Here is a 14,207-nt window from a genome sequence, read left to right as displayed (position 1 = left end):
TCCCAGGCTGATGATAAATTACTACTTGGAATGTCTTCTCTTACTAGTGGTATTTGCTGTGGGTGATGTAACAGAGTTTCATATTGAGATGAAACCTAATCTGATGCCTCAAAGTCATGAACTGCTATGGGTTTACACTGAAGTTACTTAAACTCAGTGAATAATCTCAGACTATTATGGTAATGCCCCACTTCATGCAGTTGTACCAGTTAATTCTCTAAAAACCTATGAAATGATTAACAGGCTTATTTTATGTACTTTCCGCTTTGAATCATTGACTGTCCACCTCTTAATGTGGTAGGCATATGGGTATCTATTTATGTGCAGGTGTGCATGAAAATACAATATATATCAGAGAAGGAGGTAGATAAAGAGAAATGGCATGTGATAGATAGCCTTCTGGTGATGTTATATGACATAGGACCTGTGTGTGCCAGCAGATTCCTATGGGAAAATTTATCTCTTATTATACACCATAATCCATGCATTGCTAAAGTGTTAACTCATGAATCCAAGTCTTAATAAATAAATAACCAGTGCAAGCATTAATTAGTATCTTGTAATTGAACCTACTAAAATAGTTACTATGAAAGAGAAAAGGGGCTTGTTGCACTCTATAACTGGTTTAACTGGAAATCCCCACATGCTTATGTATTAATATATTTGTGCATGGAAAGCTGGCCGGGGGGGCCGCTGCTCGGGGACTGGCTGGGCATCGGTCGGTGGGTGGTGAGCAATTGTACTGTGCATCACTTGCTTTGTGTATTCTTTTATCATTATTACTATTATTATTATTTTCCCTTCCTTTTCTGTCCTATTAAACTGTCTTTATCTCAACCCATGAATTTTACTCTTTTTTTTTCCTGATTCTCTCCCCATCCCACTGTGGGGGGAGGTGTGGCGTGAGTGAACAGCTGTGCGGTGTTTAGCTGCCTGCCGGGTTAAACCACAACAGCATGTTTGTATATATATATTTAATACAGAAATAACAGCTCCTGAACCTCATATGCTACTCTTAGCTTTAGGGATCCTGTCTTTTCATACATTCTGATTGCTCTTTGCATATATATATAAAGGGGGGGATGCGCCTCACCTCAGTTTTTTCACTCATAAGTTATGCCCCAAGCTTTGGCTGCCTTTCTAGGCCTCCCTGCAGTTAAGGGAAAAAGATAGATACCTCCAAAAGGTGGGCTTAGATACAGTTTTAACAAAGGATGAAGCATGCTGTTGAGATGCCCGTCTCTTTTCATTTACTACTGAGAAAGCCTTGGTGCCTCGGAGAAATGACAGGTTTTGACAGCTACAGTTGGGTGAGAGGATTCCCAGGTACTCTCAAGTGACCCCTTTAAGTAAAGGAAATGCTTCATCCACTTTCCAAATCCCACACATTTAATTCATATGGAATACTCTGCTTCTAGAACAGAAAATGCCTACTATTTCTTGATCTTTTCCAGCATTCAAACTTACATTTTGTCTTCCGGCTTCCTGGCAGCAGGCTGTGCAGGTTGATAATGGAATATGAGAGTCCCACAGCTGTGAAATGAGTGGGTAGCAGTTTGGGATGCTGGCAAGTTGCCTGTCAATATGATCCTCTGTTTGCTTCTAGTACAAGTGCGAAATAATTATTATTTGGATAGCTGTCATCTGTAACATGTCATGCATTGGCACTGAGCCACACTTCAGTGCTCCTAAATCCCAGCAGTGCAATGGGGCTGGTTATGACAAAGATAAGGGACATCCAGGTACTGTTCTCACATGGAAAATCAGAAGCCTGTGGAGTTGTTGCAGATTAAACTGATTAAAGTGATAATTAGGACTTGATATGAACTATCAAGACCAGCAGCAAGCCGGGACAAGTCAGAAAACAGATGTCTCCCAGTCGTTTGCTTGTTTTTTCAGCACTAACAGTTTAGGTATATAAAGCCTGATACAGGCAGGGATTTTTCCTTCTTTGCAGCTGTAGTTCCTTTAATGTCATCCTTTCTGCATTGTCTCAGTGAGGAAGCTCTCGGGTTTTCCTTTGGGAAAAGCAATCAATTTCACGCTTAAAATTGCCACGCTATCCTCAATATATAACTGAACGCAATGGCAATGGCCAGCATAGATGAGGCAATTCCCACTTTTCACTGAAATACAGCCAGCGATGTGTCCGAGGCCAGGCGCTTGTTTCTCCATTCCACTATTTCTGATGAAACACTTTCTGAATCAAGGCGCTGCACAAGCTTGGGGAAACCTGTCCTCTGCCCCTCACTTTCTCGCCTGCCCTAGCGAGGCCGTGTGAATGAGACATCACATGTCCTTTACATCTCACCTCAGACAGTCCTAGCTGTGATGAGGGAGAAGCACTCCGAGCTAAATTTAAAATTAAATTTAAAAATATTTTAAATCTATTTAAATTTAAAAATATTTTACACTTTCAGAACAGGATTTTTGTCCCACTTTAGATCAGCCAGCTGCGATGGGAAATGTATATGGTCCAATACGAGAAGCCCAGGCTGAGGGGCTGCAGAGTGGAAAAGGAAGATTTTTTCTTACGCTTTTCAGAATAGCAACATATATACCTGTTTGCAATTACAGTAAGTGATTGCAGGTGTAGTGAATTTTCATGTATTTTAGGCTTTGTTTTGTTTGGTTTTTTTCATTTTAGTAGGAGATTTTCAACAGCTCCCATGGGAGATGAATGCCCAGATCACCTTGGCTTTCAGGGCAAGTCGCTTACCTAGGCATCTTTCCTTTCTTTCAAAATATCCTTTCCAAGTAAGCATCATTTTGACCGTGTCAGTCATGAACTCAAGAGACTACAACTTGTTACTACACTGCTTGCACAATCAGTTGGTGAATAGTCCCACTGATATTAAAGGGGGCAGAAACTAAAAATCAGTATGGTCTGCTGTACCTGAGCAAGAACAATGTACTTAAGTCATATACAGAGGATAAATCCAGCATTTAGAATTAAATTTCCCATCAAGTTCAGTCTTGTATACTTAATATTACAATGGAAAATGACTATAGATGTGGGGTTTTTTCAAGTTGTTTAGTGATTCCTGAATTACTAATGTTGGGCTAAATCTTCACCTAGAGTAAACTGGAAGAGTTTGTGAAAATCAGTGTAGTTCTTCCAATGTACAGCTGCCAAGAATCTCCCTTGTCATACATAAACAGGATCCATCTGCCTCAAATTCATGTAAGGATAATATATGAGAAATAATAACTAAAATTACCCTTTATATATGAAGAAAAATTTGTCCCATGTAGCCACAGTGCAAAACTGTTGTGTGACAGCACAGGACACCCTGTTCTTCACCCACATGCTGAAGTCAGTGGTGGTACAGCCCGACCTGGGCACAGGGACGCTGGTTTTCCCCCTTTTCATCATGTTCTCAGCACTTCTACCTCCTCTTTCAGCTTCTTACTCATTTCCTCCTATCCTGTCATCAATCACTTGCTGTTGAAAGGGCTGGTTTTTAAGAGCCTCTGGCTGGATCTTGTGCCAGCAACATCAGCGAAATCACAGTGCTTTAAAACGGCATTAATGAAGTTCTGAGTTAGTTGTGTTCAGGACAACGAATGGGCAATTATAGCATTTAAATTACAATACTGAGCGATTCTGCAACCAATACAGAATTTTGGTAGACAGGGATTTTAAAAATGCAATCACAAGTATGCTTTAGGAGCATTTTCATTACCCACTCATGGCAGAGCCATTAATTAAGTGCAAGGTCAGTCTCATCCTGAATGAAAAACAAGGGCCACTGTGTTCTCCTAAGTGCTGCCAGCAGAGACTGGAGGAGAGCTCCATCATCACAGCTTCCTTCCACTCACACTTTTATAAAAACAATGGAGCAGAGTGGCAGAAACTGTGTTTAAATACTTCCCCATGCATCACATGAAATTATGATGGCATACAGTTAAGATCTGAGGTAATACTTTCAAAAGCACTCAAACGACTTGGAGACCTCAGTTTTATCTTCAAACATGACTTAGTTACTGAGGTCACTAAACCACAGCTGGTTCACACAGGGCAGCTCTCCGAACTGTCTTTCTGAATTTTGGAAGATTGTTCCTTAAAGGGAACAATAAATGGGGAGGCTAGAGATGACCTTTATGAGCACAGAATGGAGGTAGGAGGAATCTTGTTTCACAGGAGCAACACAAACTTTTGGAGAACTGCTGAGCTCTCATGAAACTCCCCGATTTCTATAGGCCTCTGTACTATCATGAAGGGTTATTCTGGGTCTAGACTCTCATATTCTGACTAGTGAATCTCAAATAGTAACAGCACAGTTATCAGTCAAGTCTCAGGTGCTGTATTCTTTCAGGAAAAGAGGATGTTCTTATTCTCGTGCACGACAGTAGGAAGCCCTGTAATTTGGACTGGAGCTGCTAACAAAGCTCAGGGTTTGTTCTTTTTAAATTCGTACAATGAAAAGAAGTATTAGCTAGAGATGCTTAAGAGCTTAGTTCAGGACTTGTTGGTAGCTGTCAGGTTTACAACAAACAGTGCATGGTGTCCTGGTTATTCCACTAATGATAAAATTAAAATATTTAGAGCTCCATTAATTCTGTAGAAAGGGTCTTATTGACTTCAATTGATCAGATCCTACAAGACTGTTCCTGAACAAGGAAATGGATTTTGTAGATGACAAATGGCTAACTAACACTTTGGAGAGTCAGAGTAGCTGTAGTTTAAAAAACAAGACCAGATGCTGCTGCAATGCAGAATTTGAGAGGCATGGTAATGCCCGCTCATCTCCATGATGAGCCTGGTCCTACTGAACGTGGGCAGTGCAGGCGCACGATAGACCTGGGGCTTCCCAGGAGCACTGGTACTGCCTACTCACTCAGCTGTGCCTGGGAAAAAGTATGGCAAGAAACAGGCCTGAGGTCAGATGAATGCTCCTGGCAGGCTGTATATAGTCCTAGGACCACAGGCTGAGCTCCAGCATGTCCTCCATCCTTTGCTAATGCTGCCTTGCCCACGATATTTTCTATTGCATCCTGAACTGCTTGTGTCACCTATTGTTCATTTCCATCAGCAATGTGTTCCTTCCTCCCTCCTGCATTCACAGATCTTCCCTGTTTCTCCATGGACCGCACTCCTTGCCTTTCTTTTCTACTTTTTTCCCCCACTCCTTTTTCTGTCACTTGCCATCACACCAAACTTGCTCCTTCAGCACTCCAGACATTTCCCTGGTGAAGCCCTGCCTGTCCCTTTGCCATGAGCTGCTCCCCCTTTCCTGCTTTGTGACTCAAAGCACCAGTGGCTGATAATCAGGGAAAGTAAGTGAAAAGCATCCTTAGTTTGCTACCTAGCTTTTATCTCACCTTTCAACCACAGCAGGTTTGAGAGGAGTAAAGAAGATGGAGGTATTTTAATGATGTGACTCCCTGCCTGTGACATTTAAAAAAAATTAAATAAACACCCCTCCCCCAGTAATGCAAAAGTTCAGGCTTGGGTGGAGCATATAATAGTAGCAACATGGGAGATTTATGGTTCACTTGTCAACTTTCTCACAAGAAGTTGGTGTCTGCTCCACTTGCAGGTAAGTGCTATCAGGTCTAATACGCCTAAGCACTTTGGAAGAGAAAATAGAGACCATTTTTGAAACTGTGACTGCTGGCGAGCAGAGCGGTGGGGGGAAAATAGGTAGAGCAGAAGGATCGAAGGCAAAGTGAAGAGGATTAGGAGACCAGTTCTGGGTGAGTGCGGAACAGCCCAAGGGATGGTCCCTGAGGCCAGGACACAGCATGAAAGAGCAGGAGGACTAAAGAAGGAGAGAAAATAGTAAGAAAAAATATATATGTAGGCAACTGTAAAGAAAGCTACATAAACTGTGTATGACAAATCAGCCAAATTTAATCATCTATATCTGACTAGCTCTGTGCCTGCACAGTTACCTGTGCAGCATTCTCTTATATATTGTTCACACACAAGCACATAAATATTATTACATGCTGCCTGCCACGGAAGGGGTATTTTTAATATCTTCATCCTCCCGCACTTCACCATCTTCCACTTCCACATCTTTGCTTCTTTTCAGCACAAGGCAGCTTCCCGAAAGGAAGCTGTGAGGAGGCAAGGAAGTAGTGGCACCGGCCATACGGAAGATATGGAAATGCAGGAAAAATAAGAAGCTGTCATCACCTCAGCCTAAAATTCAGCCTAAAATTCCTGTCTCATAAATTCTGGTAAATTCTGCCTAGGGAACCACCATGGATTTCAGTTTGCTGGTAAGATATCAGGAAATGTCAGCGTGAAGATATTTTAGCTGAAATTTGTCCTCCTAGTTTGGATACTCATGTGAAAGTTGTAATTTGTACCAGTATTGTCTCTGTCAATAGTGCATCCCTGTGCCTGGACCATGCATTAGATTACTGCTAGGAGGCAGTCACACTGATTTTCAACCTTTTCCTCTACTGTCACTGAAAAATATTTTGGGTAGTACCATATAGGAGAAAAAAAGTCAGAGCTGGTATTTGCTCCTGAAGGTTTCAAATTGCTTGTTCACAAGAGCAAGCTTGGAAAAGGCTCATCATGATTTCAGAAGATGCAGGTTTCTGAAAACTGGTGATAGATCTCACAGCAGAGACTGTTTACGAGTTGCCCTTGGGGCGTTAAGCAAATGCAAATATTTTTGCTTTGACAGTAATTGCATACACCTAGATTTCAACTGCAGGCACCAGCAGTGCTGTGCTACTGGTGAAGCTGTTTTGTCGCAGGTAAAACCCCAGCAGATGCACCAATTACTTTTCATACTGTTTACCCGCTTTTGGTGACATTGAGGCTAACCTTGGAGTCACCTCCCCCGCTGCCACATTCTCCTTTGTCGTACCACCATTTGTTTTTCAATTTGTCCAAGAGGCCTTGTTCATTCAGTTTTAAAACTGCGAGGTTAACAGCATTTCTTGAAACGATAAAACATATTTTGTAAGAAACTGCACAGCTGTTAAGATGTTAGAAGGAATGAGGACTTAAGCTGTTTATAAGCTTGATCCACACACTAAATAAACCTCTCATTTCCATACTTCAAAGGCCTTGGCAGCACAAATAATTGTGGTTATTTTCAAATGTGAAAAATGTGTTTCCAGTGTAGAAATGATTTTCAGAATGGCTTGGATTTTAACAAGAAAATTCTATCAACCAACCATAACTATTGTTGCAAAATGATGATAAAACTCTGCCTGGAATTATAAACGATTTACACAGATTTATTTGAATCCATATTTAGAATATGTTTAGTGTGGGCCCAGGATGATTTTTCAAGCAGATGGGAAAATGTATTCCCATATACTAAAGAGGCAAGATCCAGACAGCCTATGCTAGACGCTGCCAGTCACTGTCACATACAGTTTTGACATGTGAGAGTGATCCCGCACAAGCCATGGGCTAAGGCTCCAGAAACAGGCAGTGTGAGGTAGAGCTGAAGAGGAGCGCTAACAGCTTGCACGCCGACTACAATGCTGTCTAGAGCCAGTCAATAGAAAACAATGCACAAAGAGGTGCCGGGAGTCCTGCCTGTCTGAAGCTTCATCACCTGTTGTAGGCACATCCGTACATTTGGGATGCAGGGTCTAGAGTCCTGCTACCTTTGCACAGCAGAAGCTTAGCTAAAAAGCAAGACCTGGGGTCTAGCTTAGTGCCATGACTCCAGGGACTGCCCTGCTATCCTGGGAGAGCACCCTGTCTCCCAGTCCAAAGGGCACCTGTGGTGTGGGGGAGAAAGGCGGAGGTGGAGGGCATCCTCTCTGGGGAAACCTGGGGACAGTGCAGCCAAGCAGAAGCTCAAGCGCTGGGAAGACCAAACCCAGCCCATTTGCCGGGTGCTGAGATACCATCAGTTAGTCGGGACGTCCAGAGGACTTTTCCCTGGAGGGTTTATACATGTTATGCTACCACTGGATGAAAGATGAATCCTGCATTACTAGCAGCACGGTGGCATAGGCACAACAGACTGAAAGGGCTCCATGATGCCCGGTGTCCTCTATCTCATGTTTAGTGCTCTTTTTTCGGGTGAGAGAAGTACCTTAGAGAGACTTTGGATCTGTGCAGGCAGAGGTGGGTTGCTGACACGAAGGCTAAAGCAGAGAATCGCTGCTTCCATACAAACCCAAATGTAAGGCACCTGGATTTATGATAGGAACTACAGTCACCACTATATGACATTTTAAAATCAGTTGATAACTAATCTGCCAAGGCATTTATGCAGCCTTCATCACCTCCTGAGGAACCTTTGTACTTGTTTAAGTGTATGACTTCCTATCTTTATTACTAAGAGCCTCAACAGTCACATATCCTAATGGTACACAACTACATCAATATTTATTCATAATAATAAACTTTTCTCTTCCTCTTTTCACGTTCAGAGGTCCCCAGTGCATCCATGCCTTTCAGACATGTACACTGATTCTGGTGGGTGTCTGCCCAGGCTTGCTAGCAGATGTGCAGAGGCATGTGGAGCAGTAGCATCATATCCTTGAAGCACCATTCATCTCCAAAGAGAGAGAAGTATCTGTGAGGTGCCAGTAGCTTAACTACTGCTCTTCAGGGACAATATGCAGTTGAGAAAGATGGAGCTTCTCTCTCTCTGAATTTGTTTAATGCTGTCAAGATCTGTCTGTCAGGGCTGAGTGGGATTTGGCAAGAGCTATGTCTGTCAATGGCATCTTCCCCTCTTCAATTATGAGAGGATGCAACACCTTCAAAGCACGCGGAGAAGGGTTGGGGAAGAGAGATCCTGAAGGAAGAAGATGGCAGGGCTCCATCAGATCTTATGGCACCACAAGCCACTGGGGCTTGTGATTCACCCTCTCTAGAGGCGGCTGGTCTCTGGTCCCTGGGGATCCCTTCTGATCTTAGAATGGAAATTTTTTTCTCATTCATTAGGAGAGATACGTTCCTGGCAAACAGGTACAGACAACGGTATTTCACAGCTTATGGAGCACTCCTTACAACATTGACCCTGTTTGTGGGACGAATGTCAGCTTTAGGACAAACCTTCACTGTCTGGTAACAGCTTTTCATATAGCTCCTGCTGGAACCGAAGGAGGTTTTGCTGGCTGGTCATGAAGTTTGGAAACTGCTTGTGTGTAGATCTGACTTTATCTAGCTTCACTGTAGTTACATTTATATGAGATTTTCAATACAGATAAAGTAACTGCTTGTCTGTCCCTGAAAGTGAAAATGAGAACTGTAGGCTGTAGTGGGAGTGATAACAGACTGCTCTTTGTGGATAAAACTTTAAGGGGAATTTAGCAGCCAGGCTGACAAATGTGATTTTGCATAAGTGCTCTAATTATGGTTCACACTCCAGAGGGAGAGGAGAAATCACAAAATAGGAATGAAATTGTTCATTTGTCCCTTTTGTTCTTGGAAGCAATTGCTTTTGAACCAGTCATATTTTCTACAGATTTTTTCCTGCTCAGCTTTTAGTTACAAAGCTTATGCTTTTGGCCTGTTTGCCTCATTCAGAAAGGTAACTGTGTGGCCAGCCTTGCCACTTTACAGCCAAATTTCCAGTACACTAAATGTAAATTTTATGTTTGTAAGGACATCGGCACTGAGTCATAGATGAAAGATAATCCTAGAAACACTATTGCTTTGATGCTGAGCAACATTACTTATTCTGAAAATGGCTTAGATACATAGCTTGAGCCTGCTGTCTATGAAGTCAATGTTAAACCCCCTCCCTTCAAAAGGAACCAAACCAAGGTCTAATTTAATGCTGCTTTGTCTAGTTGTCACACTGGATAGCAGTAACATAAACAGCTGCTTTGACAGTGCTACAGATGCGGGCAGGAGTGATCAGTCCTATGAAAAATGAAACGTATCTCAAGGAATATCACTAATTCTCAATTCAACAAGCCACTTAAGCACAGTCTTATTTTAAAGCAGATGGGAAGCCCTATCAATCAGTCTATCCGTAAAAGCATCTTCATACTATTTCCTCTAAGCTGTAGTCTCTCAAGTATGAACACTAAAACCCATTGAATTAGACAAAGTCCTTATGCTAAAATCCTTAGAAAGCTTTTTTTCAATCTTTATCTTATCTATCTTGGGTGAAGATGCTACCTGATAACTTACAACTTTTCTTTCAAGCTTTTCAAGTTAATGTCTTCTTAGACCTTTTATCTGGATATTCTAAGATGAATAAAAAACAACTAGGCAATTTTTTAAACAACTAATGTAAGTTTTCATGTTTAATTTCTTTTTTGAAGGGAAAGAGCTTTCTCTCTTGACAAATGTTTGAAATTATCTTTCAAAGCATTAAAGATTATCAAGGAAAATTTTCCCACAACAATTTAGAGAACCTGCAGCTGGTTGATAGTAATCCTAGAGTAATAAATAAATAAATGAAACCCATTCATGAGAGGGTTATTTAGCTCGGTTATTAGCCATATCCATAGACAGTTTCACAGCACAATAGAGAAATGGAAATAAAAAGGATGAAGAAGTAAATGTGGATTTAAGCTGCAATCATTGCTCTGAAATTAAACTGTATTGTTTATAAATGTAGCACATTATTGTCCTCTCATGTCTAGTAGGCCATATAAAACCAGGTTAGTTTCACACTGCTTTCTCTGTTGCTTTGTTATCCAGGTCCACCTCAACATGTGGAAATAAATAATTTCCTTCTAGTCAGCAAAACACAGAGAACCCTTTGCTCAACACTGCTGTATCTCCCACAGAAATGTTATAACTGAGATCCTGATAGGTGCAATGGTGATTACATTGAAAATTATAGACCTGAGACCTCAGAGCCAGGCTAGATCACTCATACTCATCCCAGACAGTGCTTCATTCTGCCACAGAGGAAAGCATTTTGAAACTTGAGTATCCATGGCAGAAACTGTTCTTTCATCATTAAAAAATAGGACTGTACCCTCAATACCACACTTAGTCAAAACTCCCAGTGAAGAACAATGTATTCCTCAATAAAGGAATTGAAATCTTTGCAAGAGTAAGGGTTTAGTAGTAGAAAGCAGGCAAGTGCTTTAATATTTGACTCTTAATCCTTGCTGTCACTGCACAATCTTGCCTTTTCTATCACTCAGAAGAGTCCTTGTATGCGATAGTCAAGCCAGTTCAGCCAAAACTGCAGCCCTTGTGTTACAGTGATACCTCACTTCACAATTACTTGAGTGCACAGACACTGATTTCAATGAATGGATCACAGCTTTTTTTAAGCTGCCTATAGAATTACAGTATGAACAACTTGATGAGAATTAAATCATTCTCACTCATTTAAAAATCACTTTCCATCTCCCCATAAATAAATAGTAATAAGCAGCTTAAAATGTTAATCAGTGTCACTTCTTTTTAAAGAGCCTACTTGTGCCAACTGCAGATATGCCTTTCAGAGTTAGCAAAAGATAAAACGGCACAGACAGATGACAGTGCAACTACCCAGTCATTTGCAAAATAACATCTATGACTCCAGACAGGGATAACTCATCTGCCACCCAAAAGAATCACAGTAGGGTGCTATCCCAAAGCCCAGGGAAGCTGGCAGAGAGGCCTGCTTTGACTTCCAGTGAGTTTGGGTCACAGCAATGGTTAACAGACGACCCATCCGCTGGACTTCAGTTGGTACGAAGCAGTGAGGCAGGCATTCAACAAATGACCTGAACGCTATGGCATACAACACCGTGGTACCTAGCAATTACATGCTGAACCGCAGGAGGGGCATTTCCAAGGCTGATAGAGGCACACAAAGGTCCCTGCACCATGAGGGAATGAGACAGAGGCCCAGGTTAGGGACCACAGCAGCCAACATCACAAGCACTGCTGGAAGTCTGAGACAGCCATAGAGGAACAGCACAGGAGGGGACACCAAATTCTGTCTAATGCACCCCTTTAAGCACCTATTTCAGCACAGCAACACAGTATCTCTAAGAAACCAGAAACTAAAACATGAAATGCATCCTGCATGGTAAAATCAAGCCTGTTTTCAATAGCCTAATGCCCAAAGCATGAATACATGCAGTAGGTAGAAAAGGCTCTCTCCAGCCTGATTAGACTTGAACAGTCTCAGCCACGGCTGCTTTTTGTCTAAGTCTTTCAGCTCCCCAAATCCCTGGATACACAGTGGTTCATAGGATGGATGGAAACCGCCACCCATCAGCACCACTCAGCACCATTCGTGAATGCAATTCAGAGGAGTCAGCCTTGGCCTGAGCACACATGGCAAAGGAGACCCCCTCCATGAAGTTAGGTCCCAAAATACCTGGTTTTGAATACTAAATGGCCTAAAGGCACAGACAGGTCCCTAAGTAATCATTGCAACAAAGGCAGGATCTCTGCTGGGAGCATTTAATAACAATCTTTTAGGCAACCAGTAGAGTTCTGCCAGGAAAACTTAAATGTCTTAGCTATTTAAACAGGTTTGACATTTTCCTGAATCCCTTTCCTGAACTTAGGCTCATAAATTCTGTGTAACTGGCACGTTAGATAGCAAAATATTTCCCTGAACCCTGAGCAGATTCTTGGTGAAGTTCTGCCATTATCTTTACAGACAGCGGCACTGTTGTTTCACTGTTTAGCGTTGGGGATGTTGTTCACTTGAAATAATGAACGAGCAGGATGTGCAAAAATAACATGACTCACTAATGAGACTCTATATACACAGAGGCAGCTTTGTTTAAACTACAGCCATATTGCACAGTGTATCATCTGAGAACCGCTGGTGCCACCACTGCAGTTACTGAGGCAGAAGCAGAGACCCCAACCCTCTAAAAGGCTTTTCACAAATCCTTCTCACAGGGCTTTGAAAGCCTCAGAAATCACTCAGTCACTTAGAAGTCACATCAAGCGGAGGGATGCCACCTCTGTTTAACCTTAGGTTCTCTGAATGTACAGCAAACTTCAAACCAAGGGTACCTGAATGTTAAATGATCAAAGCACCATGGCCATGGCACCATGGCCATATGTGAGGTATGGACCAACTGGCAAAATACAGGGATTTGCTTTTTATTCCAGTAAAATCCATGACTACTTAGTCATGTAAGTTTGTTGTATACATAATGCTATATAAGTAGTGCCTGGAATGAAGTGGGGATCAGTAAACTACTGCACAATGGGAAGTGAAGCCACGGATGTGGTGGTGCACCTGGAGAAGGAGTTCACTGAAGGAACAAGCTTTCCCAAGATCACAATGTCACAGCCAGTGACGTGTTGGCAATTGATGATGCATCTCAAGCAATTCAAAGCTCATTTTCTTTCTTGCACTTTGGACGTCTCTCCCTGCAGCTACCTGCTGACACAGCCATTTCCCAGACAAGCCCCTCGGTGCTCCTGGCGCAGGCTGGAGGGTATCCTCCCTTGGGACAAGGCAGAGGGAGAGCCCAGTGAAGCCGAGTTCAGTGACCTTATTTCAGTAACGTGAATTGCAGTTATTCTCTCATGATCTAATCTGTATCCAGCCCAGGTGGCTTGGGAAGAGGAGGCCACAGCTGCCTGAGAGCCTCCCCTCGCTGCACAACCTAGTGCTCCCTGGATGCAGCTAAGGATCTGTCTCAGACGTATTTAGTGAAACACAAGCGGGTGCATTTTTACAGCTTGTTCATACCATTGGTTCAAATGATTTTAAATGGGAAAAATTAAAATGCAACCTTACCAAGCAAAAAATTAAAACCTACCCAGCTTCTGAGCTGTTTATTTTAACCATATTTTGAAAAGTGCTGATGGCAGATTGTAACACGACACAAATGCAGCGCAGTTTAAGGGTGTTTGACAATTCATCAGAAGAAATTAAGTGTAAAGCTGCATGGCACTGGCTGAATATGTTTAATAAATTAGGAGTGAAACAAGCACTCGGTTAGTAAGGAAGATGTAGCCAAAGCTTATATCATTCTGTACTCAGAAGGCTTGAAGGATCAATAATGCAAATATTAGAAGAGAGCGCTAATGCAAGAGCATTTTTACAAGAAAAACAACCTAAATTTTAATGACTGTCCTGGTTTCGGCAGGGATAGAGTTAATTTCCTTCCTAGTAGCTGGTACAGTGCTGTGTTTTGGATTTAGGAGGAGAACAATGTTGATAACACACCGATGTTTTAGTTGTTGCTAGGTAATGCTTACACTAGCCAAGGACTTTTTAGTTTTTCATGCTCTACCGACTGAGAAGGCTGGAGGTGCACAAGAAGCTGGGAGGGGGCACAGCCAAACTGGCCAAAGGGACATTCCATACCATGTGACGTCATGCTCAGTA

At 42.2% G+C, this 14,207-nt stretch overlaps 1 protein-coding gene across 2 annotated transcripts in view; it reads right to left on the bottom strand.

Moving 5' to 3' along the window:
- Positions 1-14,207, bottom strand: part of GRIA4 (glutamate ionotropic receptor AMPA type subunit 4) — a 109,431-nt gene that overhangs the window by 11,317 nt on the left and 83,907 nt on the right. Inside the window, exon 11 of one of the 2 annotated variants that reach the window (XM_009276945.1) lies at positions 6,791-6,905. The exons of the other annotated variant lie outside the window; for it this stretch is intronic. Coding sequence (XP_009275220.1) covers positions 6,791-6,905 — 115 coding nt within the window. The remainder of the gene's footprint in view (positions 1-6,790; positions 6,906-14,207) is intronic. 2 annotated transcript variants of the gene reach the window in all.

This window comes from Aptenodytes forsteri, unplaced genomic scaffold (assembly GCF_000699145.1).
Source record: "Aptenodytes forsteri isolate BGI_AS27 unplaced genomic scaffold, ASM69914v1 Scaffold354, whole genome shotgun sequence".
Classification (NCBI taxonomy): Eukaryota; Metazoa; Chordata; class Aves; order Sphenisciformes; family Spheniscidae; genus Aptenodytes; species Aptenodytes forsteri.
The sequence above is the reverse complement of the archived record's forward strand: the minus strand, read 5'-3'. Positions and strand labels throughout refer to the sequence as shown.